Below are 26,491 nucleotides of genomic sequence, written 5' to 3' on the forward strand. Positions count from 1 at the left end.
ACAGAGTGGCCTGCCAGGGTCTGTTGGAACTGTTGAAGGGCCAGGGAAACGGCCTTCAGCTCTAGCAGGTTGATGTGGAGGTACTTTTCTGATTCTGACCATAGGCCTAAGGCCCTCTGGTTCAGAACGTGGGCCCCCCACCCTTCTTTTGATGCGTCCGAAAACAGCATCAAATCCGGGGGAAGGACGAGAAGATCCACTCTCTTTAGAAGGTTGTCGTCGGTCAGCCACCATTGCAGGTCCGTCCATTCCGCAGGTCCTATCGAGACCAGGAAGTCCGGGGAATCGATGCCCTGATCCCACCGGGACTTGAGCCGCCACTGCAGGGATCTCATCCTGAAGCGGCCGTTGGGAACCAGACGGGCCAAGGAGGCTAGGTGACCTAAAAGATGTAACCACAATTGGGCTGGAAGATCTTCTCAACTGAGGAAAGGCTTTGCAACCCTCCTCAGCCTTGCTATCCTGTTGTTTGATGGAAAGGCTCTGTGGAGATCGGTGTCTAATATCATACCTAGATATACCAGTCGTTGTGTTGGGAGCAGAGAGGACTTCTCGAGATTTACCATGATCCCTAGATCTTGGCAAATTCCCAGAAGCCTGTCTCGGTGTCGAAGAAGGGTCGACTCAGAGTCTGCCAGATGAGCCAGTCATCCAGATAACGGAGGAGACGGATGCCGTTCCTGTGCGCCCACGAAGGTATCAGTGTGAACACTCTGGTAAACATCTGAGGTGCTGTGGAGAGACCGAAACACAGCACCTTGAACTGGTAGATCTTGTTGTCTAGGCTGAATCGTAGGTACTTCCTGGAAGACGGATGGATTGGGATCTGGAAGTACGCGTCCTTCAGATTCAGTGTGCACATGAAGTCTTGCGGTCTCACTGCAAGTCTGACCGTGTCTGCTGTCTCCATGCTGAACGAAGTTTGTTTGACAAACTTGTTCAGGGCTGAGAGGTCGATGACAGGTCTCCAGCCTCCAGATGCCTTCTTTACAAGAAAGAGTCGACTGAAGAAGCCTGGGGAGCCGTCCACGACCTCCTGGAGAGCATCCTTCTTGAGCATGGTCTCGACTTCTGCCCGAAGGGCTAGCCCCTTTGCCGATCCCGTGGCATAGGAGCTCAACGACACTGGATTCGCTGTCAGGGGAGGTTGAGATGAAATGAACGGGACGCGATATCCTTGTCCGATCACAGAGATCGTCCAGGAATCGGCCCCGAGTTGGTGCCAACTGAGCACACAACTTTGTAGGCATCCCCCCACAGGTGGACACGCAGGGGGATTGCCAATCCTAGCGCTTGCGGCCTCGGCCGCTCCTTCTAGGATTTTTGCCTACCCTGGAGGACTTTCCGCCCTTCTTGTCTTTGACAGGAAAGGGCTGCGGTTTAGACACCTTGGTCTTAGCTGCCGGAGCCTGCTTCGGTGTCCTGCGAGGCTGCTGTTGTTGTTGAGGAGCTGGAGGTTTGTAGGGCCAAGATGTAAGGGCCTTCTGGAGGAGCGAGTCGTGACTCGTCTTCCTCCACCTCTCAGCTGTCCGTTCTACGTTCTTGGGCTCAAACAGGTTTCCTCCAAGGATGGAGGAATGTCTGAGCTTGCTGACATCCATAGTGGGGACCTTCGGGTGGAACCTCTCGGTCACCGCATCACGACGCTTGAGAATCGAGTTAGCCCACAGATTAGTGACCTGGCGAGCTAAAAACTCGATGGAGCACATGCCCGAGAGGAGGAAGGTCTCCAGGGCCTTCCTATTGCTCTCCTTGGACAAGTCCTCAGAGCGCAATAGGATGCCAAGAGACCCTAGCCAGCCATCCAGCCACGAAGTGGCCTGCATGGCACACTTCGCGACCTTCTCCTGGCTCAGGACCTCCGACGCCGTGAACGTCACCTGCCGGGTGTTGAGTTTCTCTACAGAGAGACCCCAGGTAAGCTCTTCTACGGAGTGGTGGAGGGGAAGAGCTAAACAAGGCTCTTCCATGATCTCGAAGTACCTCCTCTGCTGCATGCGAGGAGGTGGGAGGAGCTTGTTCCCGGCAGAAGAACGGCTGGAGGAGGCGAGCTCGGAAAGTTGGCCCTCGACCTTGTCCCTGGCGCTCTTCACCCCCTGAGACCAGGGCAGGGCTGCACTGGTCTTGGGGGGCTTCTGAATGCCATAAACCTGGTCCAGGACCGTATCCTTGCCTTCGCGAGGGGCGGTCTCGGGGTCCTTGAAACTATTGAGTTGCCCCATTAGTCCAAGGACGTGCCAGAAGGCGTGTTCCGATTCGCGCTGCTCTCCTCCTTGTGGACTGGCAGCTAAGTCTCCTGTCCCCATTGGCTGTTCATGGGGGGACACGCGGACGTTCTCCCGGGGAAGGGATGGCTCTGGACGAAACCTCGACGATGATTTGGGTAACGTCTTGGAATCATTGGGTTCCCTCCTGGGAGGGATACAGGACTTCAGCAAAGAGGTCTGGAAGGTCCCTCCTACGCGAGACGTTTCTCTTCCTTGAGGTGGGGTTCCTCCCATTGGTGCCGTGGGAGTGTCTCACCTCACTGGATTCTCCCGAGGACGGGAAAGGTTCGTCCACAGGAGGAGAAATCATCTGCGAGTGAAAAGGGGCCTTCCCGACGGACCTCTTGGGAGCCAGCTTAACCCTGGGAGAAGTCACCGAGAAATCCACTCCTCTCCTTCTCTTCAGCGGGGGCGAGGGAGCCTTGGGTTTCAGTCCCCCCAGATCAGCGAGGGTTGGCTTCATAGCCTACACCACCGCTTTCATCAGGGAACCGAACCAAGGCTTGCGGCTGACTGACACAGTGTCAGCGATCCCCGCTGGAGGGAAGGGGATCGGTTGATCCTTCGGAGTGGATACTACAGGGCCTGCCTGGAAAGAAGAAAGGGAAGACAAATGTTGTCCAGACCTCTCCGATGACTCTTCCTGCTCCTGGGCGCGTGCTCGGCACTTTCGCGATGGTGATCGCGAGGACGATCTTGAAATACGTGGCCCCGGTACCTCGCAAGGCTAGGCGCGCTGCGAAACCCGGCGGGAATCGCGCTGGGGGTTACGCTGGTGCTCGCACGATGGTAGAATCACTGGTTCGTGCTGGCGTTCGCGCGATGGCAGAATTGCCGAGTCGCGCTGGCACTCACGCGATGGCAGAATCGCTGGGTCGCGCGTGGGTGCTGGGTCGCAGAGATGAGGGCGCGGGCGAGTGTGGGCGCGCTGGCGACTTGGCGCGCGGGCGAGTGGGTGCGTTGTCGCACTGGCGAGTGGGCGTGTAGGTGAGGGTGTGTGTGAAAGCACAGGTGAGCGCGAGTGCCTAGGTGATCGCTGGCGATCAGGAGAATGATGGCGCGTAGGTGAACGATGGAGCCTAGGCGAGATCAAGCGCGTTGGCGAACGGTGGTGCGTCGGCGAGCGCTGGCGCGCTGGTGATCGATGACGCGTGGAACGCGAGGGCGACCGACCGCGCACAGGTGAGTTGGCGCGTGGGCGAGTCGGAGCCCTGAGGTGATCATACGCGTGGGCACGGTGAGCGTTCGCGCGCAGGCGAAGGATCGCGCGAGCGCATAGGAGAACGCTGGCGCGTAGGAGATCGCTGACGCGTAGGATGGCGCGCCGTGGCTGATGGTCTCGAAGGTGAAGTCTCGTGGGCGGGATCAGGAGCTGGCTCGTGGGCGGGCTCAGGAGCTGGCTCGTGGGAGGGCTCAGGAGCTGGCTCGTGGGCGGGCTCAGGAGCTGGCTCGTGGGCGGGCTCAGGAGCTGGCTCGTGGGCAGGCTCAGGAGCTGGCTCGTGGGCGGGCTCAGGAGCTGGCTCATGGGCGCGCATGCACCTTAGTGCACGCTGGAGACTAGAGAGCAGGCTGTGGTCGCCGCATAGGGGAACGCTGGCGAGGCAAAGGAACAATGTCCTTGCCTGCGCCCAGATCAGAAGATCGTGGGCGCGCATCAGGAACTGGGCGTGCAGTAGTGCCCTGACGCGCCGGAGGATGACGGTGTTCAGGAGACTGTTGACGCGCAGGGTGCGCAGCAGGAGCTGAAGTGCGCGTGCGCGCAGGCGTGCGCTGAGCAGGAGAGCGCTGGCGAGCAGGAGAGCGCTGGCGAACAGGGGCGCGTTGGCGATCAGGAGAGTGCTGGCGAGAAGAGTCTGACGACTCATGTACCGTAGAGCGCTTGCGCGCCTGGCGAGCAGGAGAGCGCTGGCGAGCAGGAAAGCGCTGACGAGCAGGCGGGCGCTGGCGTCAGGAGAGCGGTGGCGCTTGCGCGCATCTGAAGGGCGCGCAGGTGAAACCTGGCGCGGAAGGCCTCACCCACATTGTGAGATAAGCCCTTCTGCCCCGAAGGGACCGGTGCTTGCGTAAGCAAGGAAGATCTGGCAGGCGCAGGAGATCACGAACGATCTGCAGAGAGGTCCAGAGGAGTTACTGCTACGGTCTGCTCCCGACGAGAAGTCCTTCACAGGGGACGACGAGGATGACGACCCGAAGAGGAGGCGCCTCTTGACTCCCTTGTAAGGAGAAGGAAGGCCTCGGCGACGAAGAGGAGGGCGAGCCTTACGGCGAAGACGACCTCGTGGCAGGATATCAGCATCGTCGGTCCTCCGAAGAGGAGTCTCTGTTAGTGCACTCCCCCGAGGGGGAGCAACACTTGCAGGAGAGACCGTTGGACCCAGCTTCCCCCTCGAAGGATGTTCGGAGGGGGAACCTGAGCCTTCAGCAACAACAGCAACAGTAGCAGCAGGGGTTTGACCAGACCCATCGGACGCCTCTGCCACAACAACGTCGTCAATAGCCAGGGGATCTACCTCTGGTATTACCGGCGACTGTTGGACAGCTGCCCCCAACTGGATCAGATCAAACAGGGCTTCCTTGGAGGGCGAGCCCTTAAGCCCCAAGGAAGCCCAAAGCTGGAAAAGATCATCGTTAGAAACAGTTTGATCGTAATCTACAAAATCAATAATATCGCTATGGGAGGTAACGCCCTCTCCCGCACCCCGAGTTTGGGAAACAAAAGAAGGGCCTACGTTACCACTCGGCGGCCTCTCACGAGAGACCGAACGAGTGGGAGCTTCGGAGGAGGTTCGGGCAACGGAAGAAGGGTCCTTTGAGCCTTCCTTCCCCAGGGCAGTCCCTGAGGGAGAACGGTCTCGCTTAGAACTCTTCTTACGCCGCCGGGCAAACCTCTCCCACTGGGAGGTAGGCCACTCCCGACATTCCATACACAGATTATCACTACTCGACACTGCGGGCAAAGGGTGTGAGAGAGGATGGAACAGAAACGTCTGTACATCGTCCGGGCCAAAAGTGAAGTGAGGCAGCTCTCCGGTGTGTGGAGGGGGGAGAGGTAGCTAGCTACCCCTCCCCTACCCCCGTGCTAGCTAGCGCGGGGGTAGTTTAACCCTCGTTAAAATCTAATGGCTTGTCACTTCAGCTACGCCGAAAGTAAACCCCATGTAAATAGCGTGGTTTGTATTTCGGTTACGGAACAAGCCATGTTTCACTTATATTTAATATATCTATTTTTTTCTGTTTGGGTTAGTTCTTCTAAGAACTCTATTTTCCTTTTAGAGTTACTCGTGACTAAACCCTGTGCATTCAACACTATTATGGTTTGTGTTTCATCCCCATTATTTAACATTGGTAATAATATGGATTCTCCCATGCATCCTTCCTGTTCTGATATGATGCTCTTTTCTTCATTTCCAGGAATTCGGCCATTAAAAAATCCAACTTTTACATTATATTTGCTCTTTCGCCTTCATATTTATTTTTGTGTGTATACCTGCAATTATCCCCATATCTGCACCAACCCCTGGCATTATAGATGCATTCTTTGTAGTTGGGCTCTAATTGTGCATATTTGGGTTGAAAGGCATCATATCTTGGGGCCTTTAGTGCATAGCGCGGTATATTCTCAGCTTGTTTTTTTGTTTCATTTTTCTTTTGTTTGCTGAGTGTTCTTACTTTCATTCATGGTTGCAGGATGCATATATCGACATTTTTGTTGAATTTGTATCCTTTTCCTTCTTATAGGTTTTTGCATATTTTGGGATGGAGATCTCAGCATTCGTCTCCATATCCGTCAAAATACGCACATTTACCATATATTTCATAATTATGGCATATCTTTGGCTGCTTGTAGTAGCATCTTAATATAAAAACGATCTTAGTATTCCACTATGGAAACAAAGATAAATAGAATCGTGCACTACATCGATTCGTATAAACATTAAGAGAAAATTAACTTCCTTTAATATCTGACTAAGGAAAATACTGACAGGAACAATTAATTTCAAAATAAAAAGTTCCTTTTATATAGTACAACTAAAAACTTGAGAAGTAAGAAGAATGTACTATTCATAAAAATCTCTACGAAATATCGTAATATTGTAACAATACTGATAACTGCTTAACAACTGAACGCTAGTTAATCTTAGCAAACAGATTGAAGAATACCTTAAGAAAACTATTAAAAGGATAAAATTTTCTTAGATAATCCTTTAATTAAATTTATAACTTAATATTTCAAACGAAAGTAGTCACTTATAATTCTTTGTAAAAGCAAGACGGACTTATAGCCTACGACATAAGGCTGTGACGTCATCAATGGACGAGAAGTTTACCTTTCGTCCTATGCTTTCGTGAGGTTTAAAATAGGTCGATAAACCTTTTAATCTTTCCTTTTAAGTTATAAATATGTGATCACATTCAAATAAAAGAAAAAAGGCGAAAGCCTAAACTCAAAAAACGTTAATACATCACCAAATAACGTCCAAACAGAGTAAAAAGCGAGAAAGAATTTCCAAAGGAACCGACGGCTACGCCGGCAGGGAAAATCTAAATTGGTTGGGCATAGTTCTACCTGTGGTACCGCGAGAGCGCTGGGGTACACCTGGCATATCTGCGCTAGGTGCGCAAGAGATTTTGAATTTCCTGCCGGGGTGTCCAGGGACTTGGCCATTATATAACCAGCGGGTAAGTTTTATATTTAAAAATACCATCTATAACATCGCTAGGCAAAAAAAAAATGTAAACAATCCTAGTTGAACAAAAGCAAATGATTTCACTGTAAAGATAAAAACAATTCTTATTTTTATTTTACTTAAACACACAACTATAATATAGGATTATACTGAGCATATTATATGTTAAGTCAATCCTTCCAAACTACAGAGTAATTAGAAATAATCGTACAACGATTGAAATACAAACAAAGCGGCTTTTTTGGGCTCGAGCTATGTCATCCTGATAAAAGTGCCTCTAGGCAGTTTTATACTTGGGATATTTCCTGCGAGTGATACACCAGAGAATTATACTTATAGAGGTATCACAGGGTTACAGCCCCCAGAGCAAATATCCCGAAAGATATCATGTATGTGACATGGACATGTTTAAAACAACCACAGCTATCCTGTCCTTGTCTCGAAGGATATGGGATAGGATTGGATATGTGAAAGAGCCGTTACAACTCTGATATCAGTGTGTTACTGTAAACACGTTCGCTGGTTCTCCATTCCTTCTTACAGCTGTCATATTGTTGCTTGGTTGGGAGTTTTCTGCTTTGTTTTTCAAAGTTTTTGAACCTTTTTGGATTATGGATGACCCTCCTTCTTCCTCATCCATTAAGTCGAGTACAATATGACAAATTCGTAGATAATTTGCATTTTTTCTAATGATACAAACCTTTAGCTATTTATTAAGGGTTATTACTTTTAGCAAAGCTGAAAAGACGAGCCATTACAATTTCAGCAAGGGTTAACTATCAATTCCGCTAGTTAGCTGGTGTAGGGGGGTAGCTTGCTCCCTCTCACACACCAGTGATTTAGCTCACTTTGCTTGGAGGTAGGACTTCAAGGGGATAAGTGCTGGCGGGTAAGTTTGTATAAATAGCAAAAGGTTTGTATCATTCAGAAAAATACAAATAACCTACGAATTTGTCATTTGTTCCGTAACTGGAGTACAAACCTACACTATTTACTAGGGGTGACTCACCCATCAGGAGGGTTGACATACCTGCCAAACTGGCTTTTGGCTTTACCCAGGGGCTCCTTATTTTGAATAGGTTTGTACCAAAAATAAAGAATCCCTGCACCTCGCTAAACCTTGCTACACAAGGTCCACGGCCTACGCAAGCTGTGTGTGGAGATGCTTAGAAGTATGACTATCAAGGTAAAAGTTATTGCGAGTCTTTGTAGGAAAAACTCGAGACCACGACTTTCCCAATACCTCATCGCCAAGGTATGGGGACGCAACAGTATTAGCTTAGTACTAGGTACACAAGGAAGCATGGTTTACCTGCAGTGGTTTGAGGTAAGCTTCAGCAGAGAACACAGGATGCTGCTTTCCCCAAGAAGGATAGGATGAAGAAAAGAATAAGTGCCAGCCAAACCTTTTCATTCACGCAGATTAAAACCGGGTAACAGTGCCCTCAACCTTCTGCTACTTGTCCAATAAGGAGCTTGAGGCATTAAACCAGCTGTTGAGCAGCCACCACAGGGCAGATAGAAAATGTATCAAGCCTCCTGTGGGTCACATCTTGCAGGTAGTGTGCTGTGAACGTATTCTGACGTTTCCACACCCCAGCCTGTAGAACCTGCATCACAAAGAAGTTTCTCTTGAATGCCAGAGACGTAGCTACGCCCCTGACATCATGAGCTCTGGGGCGACGTGAAGGAGGAGGGTCAGGACTCAGGGCATGGTCTATGACCTTGCGAATCCAGGCAGAGACAGAGCTTTTAGTGACCCTCCTCTTGTTCCTCACTGTGCTGACGAAAAGTACAGATACACGGGGACGGGCCGCGGCTGTTCTCTTGAGGTACAGCCTCAAACTCCTCACTGGGCAGAGTAAGACATGATCAGGATCATCAGTTACAGAGCGGAGACTCAAAATCCAGGAAGAGTCGAATCGGGGATCCCCCACTCCCAGATTCTGAGTCTTGGCTACAAACTCAGGGACAAAGCCGAATGTTACCTCTCCCCATCCCCTTGAATGGGCAATGTCGTATGAGAGACCATGAAGTTCACTGACTTGCTTGGCCGACGCCAAAGCTAGTAGGAACACCGTCTTCCAAGTGTGGTGGTGATCTGTTGCCTGGCGTAATGGTTCATAGGGAGGTCTCTAAACTGAGAACTTGAACCACGTTCCATGAAGGAGGTCTCACTTCAGACTGAGGACAGGTAAGTTTGTAACTCCGTAGAAGTAAGGTAAGTTCTAGCGATGAGGAAATGCCCATTCTGTTGAGTCTAAGGGCGAGGCTTAAGGCTGAGCGATAGCCTTTAACCGCCGAGACTGAAAAGCATATTTCCTCACGCAAATACACAAGGAACTCTGCTATTTCTGGAATAGTGGCATCAAGAGGAGAGATACCCCTTCCACGACACCAACCACAGAAGACTTTCCACTTTGCCTGGTAGACTGCTGCTGATGATTTCCACATGTATCCTGACATCCTTCTCGTAACTTGTCATGAAAATCCTCTCTGAGTGAGGAGATGCTGCATAGTCTCCAAGCGTGGGCTTTGTGGTAAATGTTGGCATGTGGTTCTTTGAGTAGATCGTGTCGTGGAGGGAGTTCTCCTGGAGACTCCATCAGGAGTTGCAGGAGGTCTGGAAACCGTTCCGCATGATGCCATAGCGGAGCTATGAGAATCATTGAGAGGTTGACCGATGTTCTTGCCTTGTCGAGTACCCTCCTCATCAGATAGAACAGGGGAACGGCGTAAACGTTGATGTCGTCCCGCCGTTGTTATTATTATTATTACTTGCTAAACTACAACCTTAGTTGGAAAAGCATGATGTTATAAGCCCAGGGGCTCCAAAAGGGAAAATAGCCCAATGAGGAAAGGAAACAAGGACAAATAAAATATTCTAAGAAGAGTAACAATATCAAAATAAATATCTCTTATATAAACTATAAAAAATTTAACAAAACAAGAGGAAGAGAAATAGGATAGAATAGTGTGTCCGAGTGTGCTCTCTAGCAAGAGAACTCTAACCCAAGACAGTGGAAGACCATGGTACAGAGGCTAGGGTACTGATCAAGACTAGAAAACAAGGGTTTAATTTTGGAGTGGTGGTCTCCTAGAACAGTTGCTTATCATAACTGAAGTGTCTTCTACCCTTACCAAGAGGAAAGTGGCCACTAAACAATTACAGTGCAGTAGTTAACCCCTTGAGAGAAGAAATGTTTGGTAATCTCAGTGTTATTCAGGTGTATGAGGACACAGGAGAATATGTAAAGAACAGGCCAGACTAGTCGGTGTGTGTGTGTATGTGGAGGAAAATTAAAAATGAAATGTAACCAGAGAGAAGGATCCAATGTAGTACTGTCTGGCCAGTCTAAAGACCCCATAACTCTATAGTGGTAGTATCTCAACGGGTGGCTAGTGCCCTGGCCAACCGACTACTTAAATGCATCTTGCCCGAGAGCCTTGGGGTCTGGGACTGGGGAGCAGTACAATGGGAGTCTGAAGTTCAGGGCTGTTGCTAAGAGGTCCACAGTCGGAGAACCCCACAAAGTCAGGACTTTGTTGGTTGGCTACTGGATGATTCAAAGACCACTTGGTACTCACTATCTGCAATGCTCTGCTCATATTGTCAACAAGCACATTCCTTTTGCCTAGGATGAAGCGTGCCGATAGTGGTATCAAGTGAATCTTGGCCCATCTCAGTATCTCTACTGCTAGATGGGATATGGACTACAAAAAGTACCTCCTTGTGTCCTTTAGGTCCAGTGTGCACATGAAGTCCTGTGGTCTTACCCCTTCTGACTTTGTCTGCCGTCTCCATGCTGAACGGAGTTTGCTTGACAAACTTTTTTCGAGCTGAGAGGTCGATGACGGGTCTCCAACCTCCAGACACCTTTTCACAATAGTCGACTGAAGAAGCCTGGGGACTCTTAGAGTAATTCCTGGAGAGTGCCTTTTTTCAAAAGGGTCTGGACTTCTGCCTGGAGGGCTACCCCCTTTGTTGATCCCATTGCTAAGGAGTCTATTGACACTGGATTCCTGATCAGGGGAGGGAGAGATGTTGTGAACGGGACGCGATACCCTGAACGAATCACGGAGCCTGTCCAGGGTTCGGGCCCAAGTTGCTTCCACCTGTCCCAGTAACTTTATAGGCATCCCCTACTGATGGACAAATGGGGGAATGCCTTTCAAAATGTTTATGGCCTCGGCCGCTCCGTCTAGGCAATTTCCCTCCCCTGGAGGACTTAGTGCCTTTCCGGTCTATGGACGTTACGGGCTTTTTAGACACCACTGTCTTCGCTGCTGTCTTGTTCGTTGTAGTCTTAGCTGGACAGGATTGCTGAGCAGCTGGTGGTTTATAGGGCTTGGATGTCAAAGCCCTGTGGAAGAGGGAGTCCTGGTGAGACTTAATCCATCTCTCAGCGGCATGTTTCATGTACTTTGGCTAAAAAAGAGAGGATCTCTCTAGAGAGGAGTTCCTGAGCCTAGCGATCTCGGCATTCAGGACCTACTGATAGAATCTCTCAGACGCAGTATTTCAACGTTTCAGGATGGCATTTGTCCATAAGTTCGACTCTTGATGGGTGAGAAACTCGATGGTGCGAGTGTCTGAGAGAAGGAAAGTTTCCATCGCTTCCCTAGTGCATTCCTTGGAGAAATCCTCGGTACATACCAAGATTCCCAGGGTCCCCAACCAAAGATCAAGCCACGAACTAGCCTGCATGGCATACTTCGTGACCTTCTCCTGGTTGAGGATCTCAGTTTCCGAGAACGAGAACTGACGGCTAGAGACCATCTCTCGAGAGACTCCCTTGGCGAGTTTTTCCCGAGAGTGATAGAGAGGAAGAGCTGGACGGTAAACCCGTCGAGTACCCTAATGAGTCAGGACTTGCCAGATGCATGTACCGACTCTTTTTGCTCCCCCTCCGAAGCGGGACTAGCAGCGAAGTCTTCCTCTCGGGGTGGGTCACAGGCATCCCTGGAGTGACTGGTGGTTCCTGCAGGCCTAAAGGTCCTTGAAGAGGACTTTGGGAGTCTTCGAGTCCTTCGATTCCTTCCGAGGAAGGAGGTAGGATTCAAGCATCGAAGGCTGGATGGGATTGTCCCTCCTGACTTCCGACGGTGGTGGAGAACTCTCCGTGCGAGAGGAAACTTCCTCCGAAGGTGGAAGGGAGAAGTCTGAGCCTCCCGTGACTCCCTCGGTAGAGGTGAGGAATGAGAGTATTCGGCGGGAGAGACAGGAAGGAGAGGCCTCAAAGGCCTAACAGGAGTTAGTTTCACCTAAGGGGATGTAACAGCATCTGAGACTCCTCTTTTCCTCTTCAGGGGAGATGAAGCCGAGGTTCCTAACAGGTGGTTTGCTGGTGCCGTAGGATGGGAGGTCTCTGAAGAGCGAGATGACATGGCAGGCCAGAAGGCTTGCACCACTGCTCTGACCATGGCTGCTTGCTGAGTTATGCACTGTCAGAAAGATCCCATGAAGGGAAAGGGACCGAATGTTCCCTGCGAGGAGTCTCTACCGATGTTTGTGGTGGTGGGTTTGCCTTCAAAGATGGAATCTTCAGGATCCTGGACCCTTCTATGGAGCCTCCATTCCTTTTCCCCAGTGGTCACATTATAATGTGTTTGCAGGGAGGGTAATGGGGCGACGGTGACCTGTCAAAATCTAAGGTTCTTTCGCCTGTGGGATCGTTTTGAAGCCAGGGGAACCTGCTCTAAGACTTGGCGCGAGAGAGTGCTGGTGTGTTGGCGAATGCTTGCGCGCAGTAAGGCGCTGCGCAGGAGAGCGCTGGTGCGCAGGTGAGCACTTGTGAGTTAGAGAGCGCTAACGCGCAAAAAAACGTCGCTGAAAATGAGAGCGCTGACGTGTAGGAGAGCGCACCTGCGCAGGGGACCGCTGATGAGCTGAAGAGCGCTGTTGCGCTGGCGAGCGAAGGCGTGCTGGCGAGCGCAGGCGAGTTTGCAAACGCTGATCTCTGGAACGGCGAGAATGCGCTGGAGCGCGCCGGCGATCGGGAGATCGCTGGGGCATTGGAAGGTGCTGAAGGACAGGCGAATGCTGATGTATCAAAGTGTGCTGAAGCGTTGTAGAGCGATGACGCTCTGGGAAGCGTTGGAGTGCTGGAAGGTGCTGATGTGACACTGGTGAGCGCTGGTGTACTGAAGGTCTAAGGCCACCGCAGGCTGCCATTGAATGTTATCCTTCCTCCGTCTCTTAAATGAGGGGAATTAAGTGGAAGTCGTAAATTCCAGTGGGGAAAGCCAATAATAGTCTGCAACGGTGATTTCCCTAGGAAACAGAGATCCATATCCATTCACCCTGTGGAGAGGCTTTCTGCTATTTTTTCCTTCAATGCCTCTTATTGTCTACCTTGTTAGCCACTATGTGTAGATCAACAAACCTTGGATCAAACTCCACAGGAACAGTAGTCTTGGCTACCTTAGGTCCTGGAGTTGGAGAATCCACAGGAGTGACACATCTGGAAACAGCGCATCTAGGCAATGAATGCCTCAGTGAAGCACTATCTGTCCGGGAAAAATGCTTAGAAGTTTGTTTAGGTAAAGCGTGTCTAACTTATTCAAGAAAGGCGCATGTCGCGTGATCAGATGCAGTGTGTCTAGTGCGTTTAGGCGAAGCTCGTTCAGATGAAGCACATCTGATTAATGCCCGTGGAGGAATATCTTGTCAGGATGAAACACTTCTTGATGAGGCTTGTCTGGGAGAGATGCTTGATAAAGAAGCACGTCTGGGAGAGGTACATGATGGAGAAGCGTGTCTGGGTGAAGCACGTCTGGGAGAGGCTTGTGTTGAAGAAGCTCGTCTGGTTGTGGCACGTGTTGGAGAAGCTCGTCTGGTTGTGGCACGTGTTGGAGAAGCTCAACTGGTTGTGGCACGTGTTGGAGAAGCTCGTCAGGGTGAGGAGAGTTTCTGGAAGATCCTGAAGTCCTCTGTTGAGGTGGAGATGAAAAGTCTTGACTACGTGAGGAGTGTCTTCAATCTTCCTCCGAAGAAGGAGGATCTGACCAAAGTTGTGTTACAACCCTACGAGCATGCTCCGGGGAGCTAATGTCTCCCTCAGAAGTCTCCAAATGTGGTAAGGAGACAATGGCAGGCTTCTTCAAAGACAAAGATGAGACGACATCCTCAATAGCAGGGGCTGCAAACTGCTATGCTACTGGTGGGGTCTCGAAGAAAGGGCCTGCTTCAGCCACTCTTCGGAAAGCGAATCCCAAAGTCCCAAGGAGGGCCACAACAAAGGTATGTCATCATCAACCTAGAGGGTAGAAGGCTCCTCCTGAGGAGGAGGCCCACCCATTTCACTAGGAGGATGGAAGGATTTCTTTGCTGCAAAGCTTGCCCTAAGGTTAAAGGGTCACCATTTTTGTCCGATTGGCATCCGGAGGGAACCAATGGAGAAGAGTTGGAGGGCAGAATACCAGGGGTGGAAGAAGGAAGTAGGGCCTTGAGGATGATCCCCAAAGGGGGAGAATCTTTTTTAAATGTTTTTCTCTTCCTACCATCTTTCTCCTAAAGGGAGGGTGACACTCCCGACAGTTGTCACATGGGGAGGCCTGGCTGAAATGGAGTGTCCTCTGCAGGACAGGCATAACTGATGAGGATCTGTGTCTTTAGTGCTCTTGAAGGTACCTCAGGTCTTGGGCGGCACCCCTAAGCACATCCGAATCTCTCCAGGCAACCCCAAAAAGTCACAGGCACTAAATGCTGGAAAAGAAAAAAAAAATAGTTAGTCAACAAGAATTCACAGCTGATGCCTGCTATCAAAGCGGTTTGTCAGTGAGCCAGCAAGGAGGAGGGGGATATGCTTCCCCACAACTGGATAGTTGGCGATACCTCATTATAAACTTCAACTCCTATTTTTCAGCAACACTGTTTTCATTCTCCTATGTAGAGGACAATGGTCTGCATCTGTGTAGGAACAAACATTAGTTCAAATTTTCATATCGTATGTAATACTCGTTGATTTCAATCTCATCATCATCATCTCCTCCTACACCTACTGACGCAAAGGGCCTCGGTTAGATTTCGCCAGTCGTCTATCTTGAGCTTTTAAATAAATACATCTCCAATCATCTCCTACTTCACACTTCATGGTCATCAGCCATGTAGGCCTGGGTCTTCCAACTATTCTAGTGCCTTGTGGAGCCCAGCTAAACATTTGGTGAAGTAATCTCTCTTGGGGAGTGCGAAGGGCATGCCTAAACCATCTACATCTACCCCTCCCCATGATCTCACCCACATATGGTACTTGAGTAATCTCTCTTGGTTTTATTTCTAATCCTGTACTGCCATTTAACTCCCAATATTCTTCTAAGTGCTTTGTTCTCAAATCTACAAAATTTGTTGGATATTGTTTCATTGTCATACCACGACTTATGTCCATACAGTAACACCGATCTTACTAAACTGATACCAGTATATAGCCTGATTTTTATACAGTATGTAATTTCAGGCGATTTAATTTCAAAATTTTACGTAACGTAGCCATTGTTTGATTTGCTTTTTACTATCTTCCATTAAACTCTCATAGTTACTAAATGTTTGAAGGATTCCACCTCTTTAATACTTTCCCCTTCCACTGACATTTCAACTTCCATTGCATATTCCGTTCTCATAATCTGTCTTTCTTTGATTTCAGTTTACTTATGTTCATTTCAATTTGCATCTGATGACCAGGAAACTAAACTGGATATACTCCAGGACAGTCAGTAAAGATAATACATACTGCATGAATGAAAAAAAGTTGATACAAAACTGCTAGGACTTCAATAATTACCTCTCCCTCTTGAAGGTCATCCAAGTTTTCATCTTCTTCGACTTCCTCAAATTCATCACCAACACTGAAAATAAATGATACATTATAAAGAACAATGTTTTTACAATAAATACAATAAGACTAACACAATTCAGTAGCAAGGCAATGAATGCAGAATACCTGAAGATAATGTAAAAAATTTTAAAAGTAATTTGTAATTTTCCTAGCTGTACAAACAGGAGTCCTTTACGATAGGAGATAACTTCATCACAAACTGGAATGACCGTTGATTCGTTAAAAAGGTACTATACTTAGTTAATACCGAGAGGTGCAAGGACAAAGCCTCGGCAACAGCCTGTCATAGACGATTCACTGACAGTATATCCTTAGACCCAGGACTGGAAGGGGTGGTTGAGGGGGAAAATGACAATTTCAAAAATATGTTATTTTCATTAGTAAAATAAATTTTTGAATATACTTACCCGATAATCATGTAGCTGTCAACTCCGTTGCCCGACAGAATTCTACGGAAGGGATACGCCAGCGATCACTATACTAGAAGGGGGTGTACTCACCAGCGCCACCTGTGGCCAGGTACTGCAGTACTTCTTGTTGACACCACCTCAATTTTTCCTCGGTCCACTGGTTCTCTATGGGGAGGAAGGGTGGGTCAATTAAATCATGATTATCGGGTAAGTATATTCAAAAATTTATTTTACTAATGAAAATAACATTTTTCAATATTAAACTTACCCGATAATCATGTAGCTGATTCACACCCAGGGAGGTGGGTGAAAACCAGTGTACATGACTATAAGATAGCTAAGTATCCCGTATTTCATATTATCAGTTATTCAAAATAACAATGAAATTATAAGTACCTGGTAAGGAAGTCGACTTGAACCATTACTCTGCCTTTAATAAGTTCGTCTTCCTTACTGAGCGCAGCGTTCCTCTTAGGAGGCTGAACAACCCTAAGGTGCTGAAGTATACAGGGCTGCAACCCATACTAAAGGACCTCTACACAACCTCTAACCTAGGCGCTTCTCAAGAACGAATTGACCACCCGCCAAATCAAAAAGGATGCGGAAGGCTTCTTAGCCTACCGTAACAACCCAAAAAACAACAATAAAAGCATTCAAGAGAAAGGTTAAAAAAGGTTATGGGATTAAGGGAATGTAGTGGCTGAGCCCTCACCTACTACTGCACTCGCTGCTACGAATGGTCCCAGGGTGTAGCAGTTCTCGTAAAGAGACTGGACATCTTTAAGATAAAATGATGCAAACACTGACTTGCTCCTCCAATAAGTTGCATCCATAATGCTCTGCAGAGAACGGTTCTGTTTAAAGGCCATCGAAGTGACTACAGCTCTCACTTCGTGGGTCCTTACCTTCAGCAAAGCAAGGTCTTCATCCTTCATGTGAGAATGGGCTTCTCTAATCAGAAGCCTTATATAATACGAAACTGCGTTTTTGGACATAGGCATCGAAGGTTTCTTGATTGCACACCAAAAGGCTTCTGACTGTCCTCGTATAGGTTTTGACCTATTAAGATAGTATTTCAGAGCTCTGACAGGGCAAAGAACTCTTTCTAGCTCGTTACCCACCATGTTGGAAAGGCTAGGAATTTCGAACGATCTAGGCCAAGGACGTGAAGGAAGTTCATTCTTAGCTAAAAATCCGAGCTGTAAAGAACATGTTGCTGATTCGGATGTGAACCCAATGTTCTTGCTGAAGGCATGAACCTCACTAACTCTTTTAGCTGTTGCAAGGCAGACGAGGAAAAGAGTTTTGAGAGTAAGGTCTTTGAAGGAAGCTGACTGGAGAGGTTCGAACCTAGGAGACATAAGGAACCTTAAGACTACGTCTAGATTCCAGCCTGGAGTGGATAAACGACGTTCTTTAGAAGTCTCGAAAGATTTAAGGATGTCTTGAAGGTCCTTGTTGGAGGAAAGGTCCAAACCTCTGTGGCGGAGAACTGAAGCCAACATACTTCTGTACCCTTTAATCGTAGGAGCCGAAAGGGATCTCACATTCCTTAGATGTAATAGGAAGTCAGCTACTTGGGTTACAGAGGTATTGGTAGAGGAAACTGCATTGGCTCTGCACCAGCTTCGGAAGACTTCCCACTTGGATTGGTAGACTCTACGAGTGGATACCCTCCTTGCTCTGGCAATCGCTCTGGCTGCCTCCTTCGAAAAGCCTCTAGCTCTAGCGAATCTTTCGACAGTCTGAAGGCAGTCAGACGAAGAGCGTGGAGGTTTGGGTGTACCTTGTTTACGTGAGGTTGACGTAGAAGGTCCACTCTTAGAGGGAGAGTCCTGGGAACGTCGACCAGCCATTGTAGTACCTCTGTGAACCATTCTCTTGCAGGCCAAAGGGGAGCAACCAGCGTCAGCCGTGTCCCTTCGTGCGAGACGAACTTCTGAATGACTCTGTTGATGATCTTGAACGGCGGGAATGCATATAGGTCGAGATGGGACCAATTCAGCAGAAAAGCATCCACGTGAACTGCTGCTGGGTCTGGAACTGGGGAACAGTACAAAGGAAGCCTCTTGGTCATGGAGGAGGCGAACAGATCTATCGTAGGCTGACCCCACAAGGTCCAAAGTCTGTTGCACACGCTCTTGTGAAGGGTCCATTCCGTGGGGATGACTTGATCTTTCCTGCTGAGGCGATCTGCTGAGACGTTCATGTTGCCCTGAATGAACCTCGTTACCAGAGTGAGATTTAGACTTCTTGACCAAATGAGGAGGTCCCTTGCTATCTCGTACAGCTTCCTCGAATGGGTCCCTCCCTGCTTGGAGATGTAAGCCAAGGCTGTGGTGTTGTCGGAGTTAACCTCCACCACCTTGTCTAACAGGAGGGACTTGAAGTTCATTAAGGCCAGATGAACTGCCAGCAGCTCCTTGCAGTTGATGTGGAGCGTTTCCTGTTCCTTGTTCCATGTTCCCGAGCATTCCTGTCCGTTCAAGGTCGCGCCCCAGCCCGAGTCTGATGCGTCCGAAAAGAGATGAAGATTGGGGGTCTGAATCGCTAACGATAGACCCTCCTTGAGAAGGATGTTGGTCTTCCACCACAAGAGAGTAGTCTTCATCTCTTTGGTGACAGGAATAGAGACTGCTTCGAGCGTCAAATCCTTGTCCCAGTGAGCTGCTAGATGGAATTGGAGAGGGCGGAGGTGGAGTCTCCCTAACTCGACGAACAGGGCTAACGATGACAGGGTCCCTGTTAGACTCATCCACTGTCTCACCGAGCAACTGTTCCTCTTCAGCATGCTCAGGATGCATTCTAGGGCTTGGCTTATCCTTGGGGCCGATGGAAAAGCCCGAAAAGCCTGACTCCGAATCTCCATTCCCAGGTAAACGATGGATTGAGAGGGAATGAGCTGGGACTTTTCTAAGTTGACCAATAGACCCAGTTCCTTGATCAAGTCCAAAGTCCAGTTGAGACTCTCCAGACAGCGACGACTTGTGGGGGCTCTTAACAGCCAGTCGTCTAAATAAAGGGAGGCTCTGATGTCCGATAAGTGGAGGAATTTTGCAATATTCCTCATCAGATGCGTAAACACCATAGGAGCTGTGCTTAGGCCAAAACACAGGGCTTGGAATTGGTAGACAACCTTTCCAAAAACGAATCTCAGGAAAGGTTGGGAGTCTGGATGAATAGGAACGTGAAAGTAAGCGTCTTTCAGATCCAACGAGACCATCCAGTCCTCCTGCCTGACCGCTGCTAGGACCGACTTCGTCGTCTCCATAGTGAACGTCTGCTTGGTGACATAAGCATTGAGCGCGCTGACGTCCAGCACCGGTCTCCAACCTCCTGTCTTCTTGGCCACCAGAAAGAGACGGTTGTAGAAGCCCGGGGATTGATGGTCCCGGACTATCACCACTGCCTTCTTCTGTAACAGGAGCGACACCTCCTGGTGTAACGCTAGCCTCTTGTCCTTTTCCTTGTAGTTGGGAGAGAGGTTGATGGGAGAAGTGGTCAGAGGGGGATTGCGGCAGAATGGTATCCTGTAACCCTCCCTTAGCCACTTGACAGACTGGCCGTCTGCACCTCTTCTTTCCCAAGCTTGCCAGAAGGTCTTGAGTCTGGCTCCTACTGCTGTCTGGAGAGGAGGAGAGTCAGTGTTTGCCTTTTGAAGTCTTGGGACCTTTCTTAGACCTGCCCCTGGAAGAGTCTGGACGGGTACTTCCTCGGCTGGGGGCTCTGCCACGAAAGGGCGGAATAAATCTTGTAGCAGGAGTATCGGCCACTGGGGTGCGGTAAGTTCTGGGAACTGAAGGAGCAACCTTAGCCTTACGAGCTGAAGAGGCCACAAGGTCATGAGTGTCCTTCTGAATAAGGGCCGCAGACAAATCCTTGATAAGCTCTTCGGGGAACAGGAACTTAGAAAGCGGAGCAAAAAGTAGCTGAGACCTTTGACAAGAGGTGATGCCAGTAGAAAGAAAAGTGCAAAGTTGTTCCCTTTTCTTGAGTACTCCTGAAACAAACATTGAGGCAAGTTCGCCGGACCCATCCCGAATTGCTTTATCCATACAGGACATTATAAGCATGGCTGAGTCCTTGTCAGCAGGGGCAGTCTTCTTGCTCAAGGCCCCCAGGCACCAGTCGAGAAAATTGAAAATCTCAAAGGCACGAAATATACCCTTTAAGAAGTGGTCTAAGTCGGAAAAGGTCCAGCAGACCTTAGAGCGCCTCATAGCCGATCTACGTGGAGAGTCGACCAAACTTGAGAAGTCAGCCTGGGCAGAGGCAGGGATTCCCAAGCCTGGTTCCTCTCCTGTGGCATACCATACGCCCGCCTTAGAAGTCAGCTTAGTAGGAGGGAACATAAAAGAAGTCTTCCCTAGTTGCTGTTTGGACTGCAACCAATCCCCTAACATTCTTAAAGCTCTCTTAGAGGATCTAGCAAAGACGAGCTTAGTATAGGCCGACTTAACAGGTTGCATGCCTAGCGAAAACTCAGATGGAGGAGAGCGAGGGGTAGCAGAAACAAAATGATCCGGGTAAACCTCTCTGAAAAGAGCCAGGACCTTGCGAAAGTCAATGGAGGGAGGAGAAGACTTGGGTTCCTCCACGTCCGAAGAGGGATCATCAAGGTGCGCAGCTTCCTCCTCAGAAACCTCATCACCTGAGTGGTGCGAAGGGAGAGGTAAAGTTACAGCGGTGTGCTGAACAGCAGAATCCTGACAAGCGGGTGCATAAACACTTGCGGTTTCATCCTCAAGTCTCTGTTGAAGAGGATGAGGGCTGGTAACGACAAAGTCAAGAGGTTGGGATGAAGGAGGTTCTGCGGCGGTTTGAGGAGCAAGTGTGGAGAGAGGCGACTGTATTAAAACCTGAGGTTCAGGCTGCAAAGACTGGTCAAGTAGAGTAGAAGAAGGTAGGTGCATGCGTTGAGGTGGCTGACTCCTAGCATGAGTTTCCTGTCTCAAGAGTTGCGCTTGCTTCAAGGGTTGAGGTGGATGCGCAGTAGCAGGTTCCTGTCTCACGAGTTGAGGTTCTTGAGGTGTGAGCTGCGAGAGTTGAGGTAGCGGCTGCGCAGAACGCAGTTCCTGTCTCACGAGTTGAGGTTCTTGAGGTGCTAGCCTCAAGAGTTGAGGCTCTCGCCTCGAGGAAAGTTGAGGTAGCAGCTGCGAGAGCTGAGGTGGCTGCCTCAAGGATGGTAGAGGTTGTCGTACCTCAAGAGGTTGTTGCCTCGAAGATGGTCTAACTGCAAGAAACTCTTGCCTCAAAGGAAGAGGAGGATGTAAGGCATAAGACTCCTGTTCCCATTGTTGAGGTTGCCTTAAGGAAGGTGGAGGTTGCTGCACAACGCTGGTAACTGGCAACTCCCAACGCGGTAGCTCACGCATGGAGGTAGCTTGAGGAACCTCAACTTCGTACGTCTGGCAGACTGGACTGCGGTGAGGAGGAGCGCTCGCAGGAGGAGGTGTAACCTTCTCTGCCTGAAACTCACGCATTAAGACCGCAAGCTGCGACTGCATGGACTGCAGCAAAGTCATCTTGGGATCAACAGACGATAAGGTCTGTTGAGGCAAAGCCTTAACAGAAGATGAGGTCTGTTGAGGCATCGCCTTACCTCTCTTAGGAGGTGTGCAGTCACCTGATGACTGCGGAGAGTCAGAGCTAACCCAATGACTGCATCCGGGTTGTTGAACTCGTGAGGTCTGGACTTTACGTTTAAGAGGTCTTGAGACCTGAGTCCAGCGTTTTCTCCCCGAAATTTCTTCTGCAGACGAAGAAAATAAGGGCTCAATCGTCTGCGGGTGGGAGTGACGGTCTCTGTAAGACACGCCCGCAACCACCGAGGATACTTCTGTGCGCCGATCAAGGCCTGCCGAACCCTTTTGCCCTTCGACATTGCTTCTCCCCTGGGCTTGGGAGCTTGCAAGAGGTCCCGGACTGGGAGGACGACTGGCACGCACCGAAGTACCCTCACGCACAACACTGACACTAGCACTCGGCACCGCACTGACACTAGCACTCGGCACAGCACTGGCACTACCACTTCCCACTGCACTTTTGACCTTAAGTTCCTTGACGTCCGCCAAGAGGAACTTGTGGTCACTCACTACCGATTCCACTTTGTCACCTAAAGCCTGAATGGCACGCAAAACATCGGACATATCAGGCTGAGCACAAATAGTAGGTTCGGGGGTAGCCACTACAGGGGGAGGAAAAGGTTGAGGATCATGAGGTGAGGAATAAAGCGAAGAGCGAGCAGAACTCCTCCTAACTCTCTCTCTCTCTAACTTAGTGGTATATTTAAGGAATCGAACAAACTCAAGTTCCGAAAGTCCGGCGCATTCCTCACATCGATCTTCCAACTGACAGGATCTTTCCCTACAGTCGGAACAAGCGGTGTGAGGATCAACCGAGGCCTTCGGAATACGCCTATTACAAGACCTACATCGTCTATGGGGAGGGGCTTGAGAAAGGTCGGACATCTTGAATCAAAGAGCTAGTCAAGGGGGATTCCAAATAAAGCAAAAGATCGTTAACCATTAATCAAATCAATATAAAAGCTATCTAAGCTAATAGAAAGGTTTCCAGTATAGCGAAAGCTGAAATCTTAGAGCAATACTTCACCAAAAACCGTGAACAAGACTCCAAAATTATAAGCGTATCCATGAACGTCTTGCCGGAAGCACGACAGAGGAAAAATTGAGGTGGTGTCAACAAGAAGTACTGCAGTACCTGGCCACAGGTGGCGCTGGTGAGTACACCCCCTTCTAGTATAGTGATCGCTGGCGTATCCCTTCCGTAGAATTCTGTCGGGCAACGGAGTTGACAGCTACATGATTATCGGGTAAGTTTAATATTGAAAAAATTTGTATTTTTCATAACTATAAAAACCTTCAGCTCTTTACCATGAATATGTACTGTAATTTGGTAAGCTGAAACTAACCATAAAAGTTTCAGCTAGGTACAACCACCTGCCGCTAGTTAGCTGTGGTAGTAGGGGGTAGACCAGACACCCGGCTCTCATACACACAGGAGATATGACGTCACTTTTATTTTTTTATTAAAGGAAAGACTTTCTGGGGGAGTTAGGTGATGGCGGATCAAGTATGAGTGAAGAGTTCAAGGTTTGTATAGTTAAGAAAAATGACAAATTCGTAGATAATTTGTATTTTTCCTAACTATACAAACCTTAGCTATTTAATAGGGGTATTACTTTCGGCGTAGCTGAAATGACGAGCCATTAGAATTTTAACGAGGGTTTACTACCCCACCGCTAGTTAGCAGGAGTAGGGGAGGGTAGCTTGCTAACAACCCCATCCCCCCCCCCTCACACCTGTGCTTGAGCTCCGTTTGCTTGGATGTAGGACTTCAAGACTTCAAGGGGGATAAGGCTGGCGGGCAAGTTTGATTAAATAGCTAGGGTTTGTAAAGTTAGGAAAAATACAAATTATCTACGAATTTGTCATTTGTTCCATAACTGACATACAAACCTCGTTATTTAATAGGGGTGACTCACCCATTAGGAAGGGTGGAACGTCCCAGCCAGTACTGGCTTTTGGCTTTGCCCGGGGGCTCGTTATTTGAGTGTGTCAGCACTCAAAAATAAGGAGTCCCTGCACCTCGCTAGAACCTTGCTACGCAAGGACTGCGGCCTACGCAAGCTGTGTGTGAAGGTATAATAAAGTGTGACTCGTCCTAGGAAGTTGACCTGTAGTCCTTTAGATGGAAACTTTAGGCTAGGACTCTCCCAATACCACCTCGTCAGGGTATGGGGACGTGACAGTATTAGCTTAATACTAGGAACACAAGGAAACATGGTTTACCTGCAGTGGTTTGAGGTCAGCTGTGCAGAGAACCCAGGATGCTGCTTTCCCCAAGAGAGGGGAAGATGAAGAAAAGAATAAGGGCCAGACAAACCTTTTCATTCATGCAGGCTAAGACTGGGTAACAATGCCCTCAACCTTCTGCTACTTGTTCAATAAGGAGCCCGAGGTTTTAAACCAGCTGTTGTGCAGCCACCACAGGGCCGATAGAGAACGTATCGAGCCTCCTGTGGGTCACGTCTTGCAGGTAGTGGGCTGTGAAGGTCGTCTGACTCTTCCACACCCCAGCCTGAGAAATTCTTTTTGAAGGCCAGGGACGTAGCTATGCCCCTGACATCATGTGCTCTAGCTCTAGGGCGACATGACGGAGGAGGGTCTGGATTCAGGGACAGATGAATCACTCTACGAATCCATGCCAAGATGGTGTTCTTGGTGACCCTCCTCTTAGTCCTCCCAGTGCTAACAAACAATGCTTGCACCTGAGGACGGACTGCAGCCGTTCTTTTGAGATATAGCCTCAAACTCCTTACTGGGCACAGTAGGAGATGGTCTGGGTCATCTGTTACAGAACGAAGACTCGAAATCTGGAAGGAGTCGAACCGAGGGTCCGCCACCCCCGGATTCTGAGTCTTAGCAATAAACTCAGGGACGAATTTGAACGTTACCTCCCCCCATCCCCTGGAATGGGCGATGTCATACGAGAGACCATGAAGTTCACTGACCCGCTTGGCTGAAGCCAAAGCTAGTAGGAACACAGTCTTCCAAGTTAGGTGGCGATCTGAAGCCTGGCGTAATGGTTCATGGGGAGGTCTCTTAAGAGACCTGAGAACTCAAACCACGTTCCATGGAGGAGGTCTCACTTCCGACTGAGGGCAGGTAAGTTCATAACTTCGTGTGAGTAGGGAAAGTTCCAGCGAAGAAGAAATGTCCATTCCTTTGAGCCTGAAGGCTAGACTTAAGGCTGAGCGATAGCCTTTCACCGCCGAGACTGAAAGGCGCATTTCTTACCGCAAATACACGAGGAACTCCGCTATTGTTGGAATAGTGGCATCGAGTGGAGAGATACCCCCTTCCACGACACCAACCACAGAAGACTTTCCAGTTTTTCCTGGTAGACAGATGCGGATGATTTTCGCAGATGTCCAGACATCCTGATCGCAACTTGTTGCGAAAACACTCTCTCAGCGAGGAGATGCTGGATAGTCTCCAGGCATGAAGTCGAAGCGAAGCTATGGCTTTGTGGAAGATGTTGGCATGTGGTTGTCTGAGTAGATCGTGTCGCGGAGGGAGTTCTCTCGGAAGTTCCGTTAGGAGTTGCAGAAGGTACGGAAACCATTGCGCGTGATGCCATAGCGGAGCTATGAGAGTCATTGAAAGATTGACTGATATTCTGGTCTTGTTGAACCCTCCTCATCAGACAGAACGGGGGAAAGGCGTACACGCCGATGTTGTCCCACCGTTGTTGGAAGGCATCCTGCCAGAGTGCCTTGGGATCCGGGACTGGGGAGCAGTACAGCGGAAGCTTGAAATTCAAAGAGGTTGCGAACAGATCCACAGTCGGGGAACCCCACAAAGTCAGGACTTTGTTGGCTACTAGATGATCCAAAGACCACTCGGTACTCACTATCTGAGACGCTCTGCTCAGATTGTCAGCGAGCACATTCCTCTTGCCTGGGATGAAACGTGCCGATAGTGGAATCGAGTGGACTTCGGTCCATCTCAGTATCTCTACTGCAAGATGGGATAGCTGCTTTGAAAAGGTACCTCCTTGCTTGTTGATGTAAGCCACTACTGTGGTGTTGTCGCATATCACCACCACAGAGTGACCCGCCAAGTATTGTTGGAACTGTTGAAGGGCCAAGAAAATGGCCTTCATTTCTAGAAGATTTATATGGAGTCACTTTTCTGATTCTGACCACAGGCCTGGGGTCCTGTGGTGCAGAACGTGGGCCCCCCACCCCTTCTTTGAGGCGTCTGAAAACAGCATCAGATACAGGGGGAGGACGAGAAAATTCACTCCTCTTCGTAGGTTCTCATCTGTCACCCACCACTGGAGGTTCGTCCATTCCGCAGGACCCAGAGGGATCATGACGTCCGGAGAATCGTAACCTTGCTTCCACCGGGACTTGAGTCGCCTCTGGAGGGATCTCATCTTGAGTCGACCGTTGGGAACTAGACGAGCCAAAGATGAGAGGTGACCGAGGAGACGTAACCACGATTGGGCTGGAAGCTCTTCTCGTCTGAGAAAAGAGCTTGCGACCTTCCTCAGCCTTGCTATCCTGTCGTCTGATGGGAAGGCTTTGTGGAGATTGGGAAGTGGATGATTCTCCAGAACGAGAAGAACTACGCCTAACTCTGTCCCTCTCTAATTTACGAGAGTAGCGCTCAAAAGCCAGCCACTCACTCTCAAACAACGCAACACATTCTCCACATCGATCTCCAAACTCACAAATTTTACCCCTACATTTAGTACAAATTGAG

General features: G+C 49.2%; 1 protein-coding gene across 1 annotated transcript in view; it reads right to left on the reverse strand.

The window, feature by feature from the left end:
- The window catches only part of Polr2F (RNA polymerase II subunit RpII18), a 57,174-nt gene that overhangs the window by 28,052 nt on the left and 2,631 nt on the right, over positions 1-26,491 (reverse strand). Inside the window, exon 2 of the mRNA XM_068359872.1 lies at positions 15,736-15,799. Within this exon, the coding sequence (XP_068215973.1) occupies positions 15,736-15,799 (64 nt within the window). The remainder of the gene's footprint in view (positions 1-15,735; positions 15,800-26,491) is intronic.

Source organism: Palaemon carinicauda, chromosome 36 (assembly GCF_036898095.1).
Source record: "Palaemon carinicauda isolate YSFRI2023 chromosome 36, ASM3689809v2, whole genome shotgun sequence".
NCBI classification, from domain to species: Eukaryota; Metazoa; Arthropoda; class Malacostraca; order Decapoda; family Palaemonidae; genus Palaemon; species Palaemon carinicauda.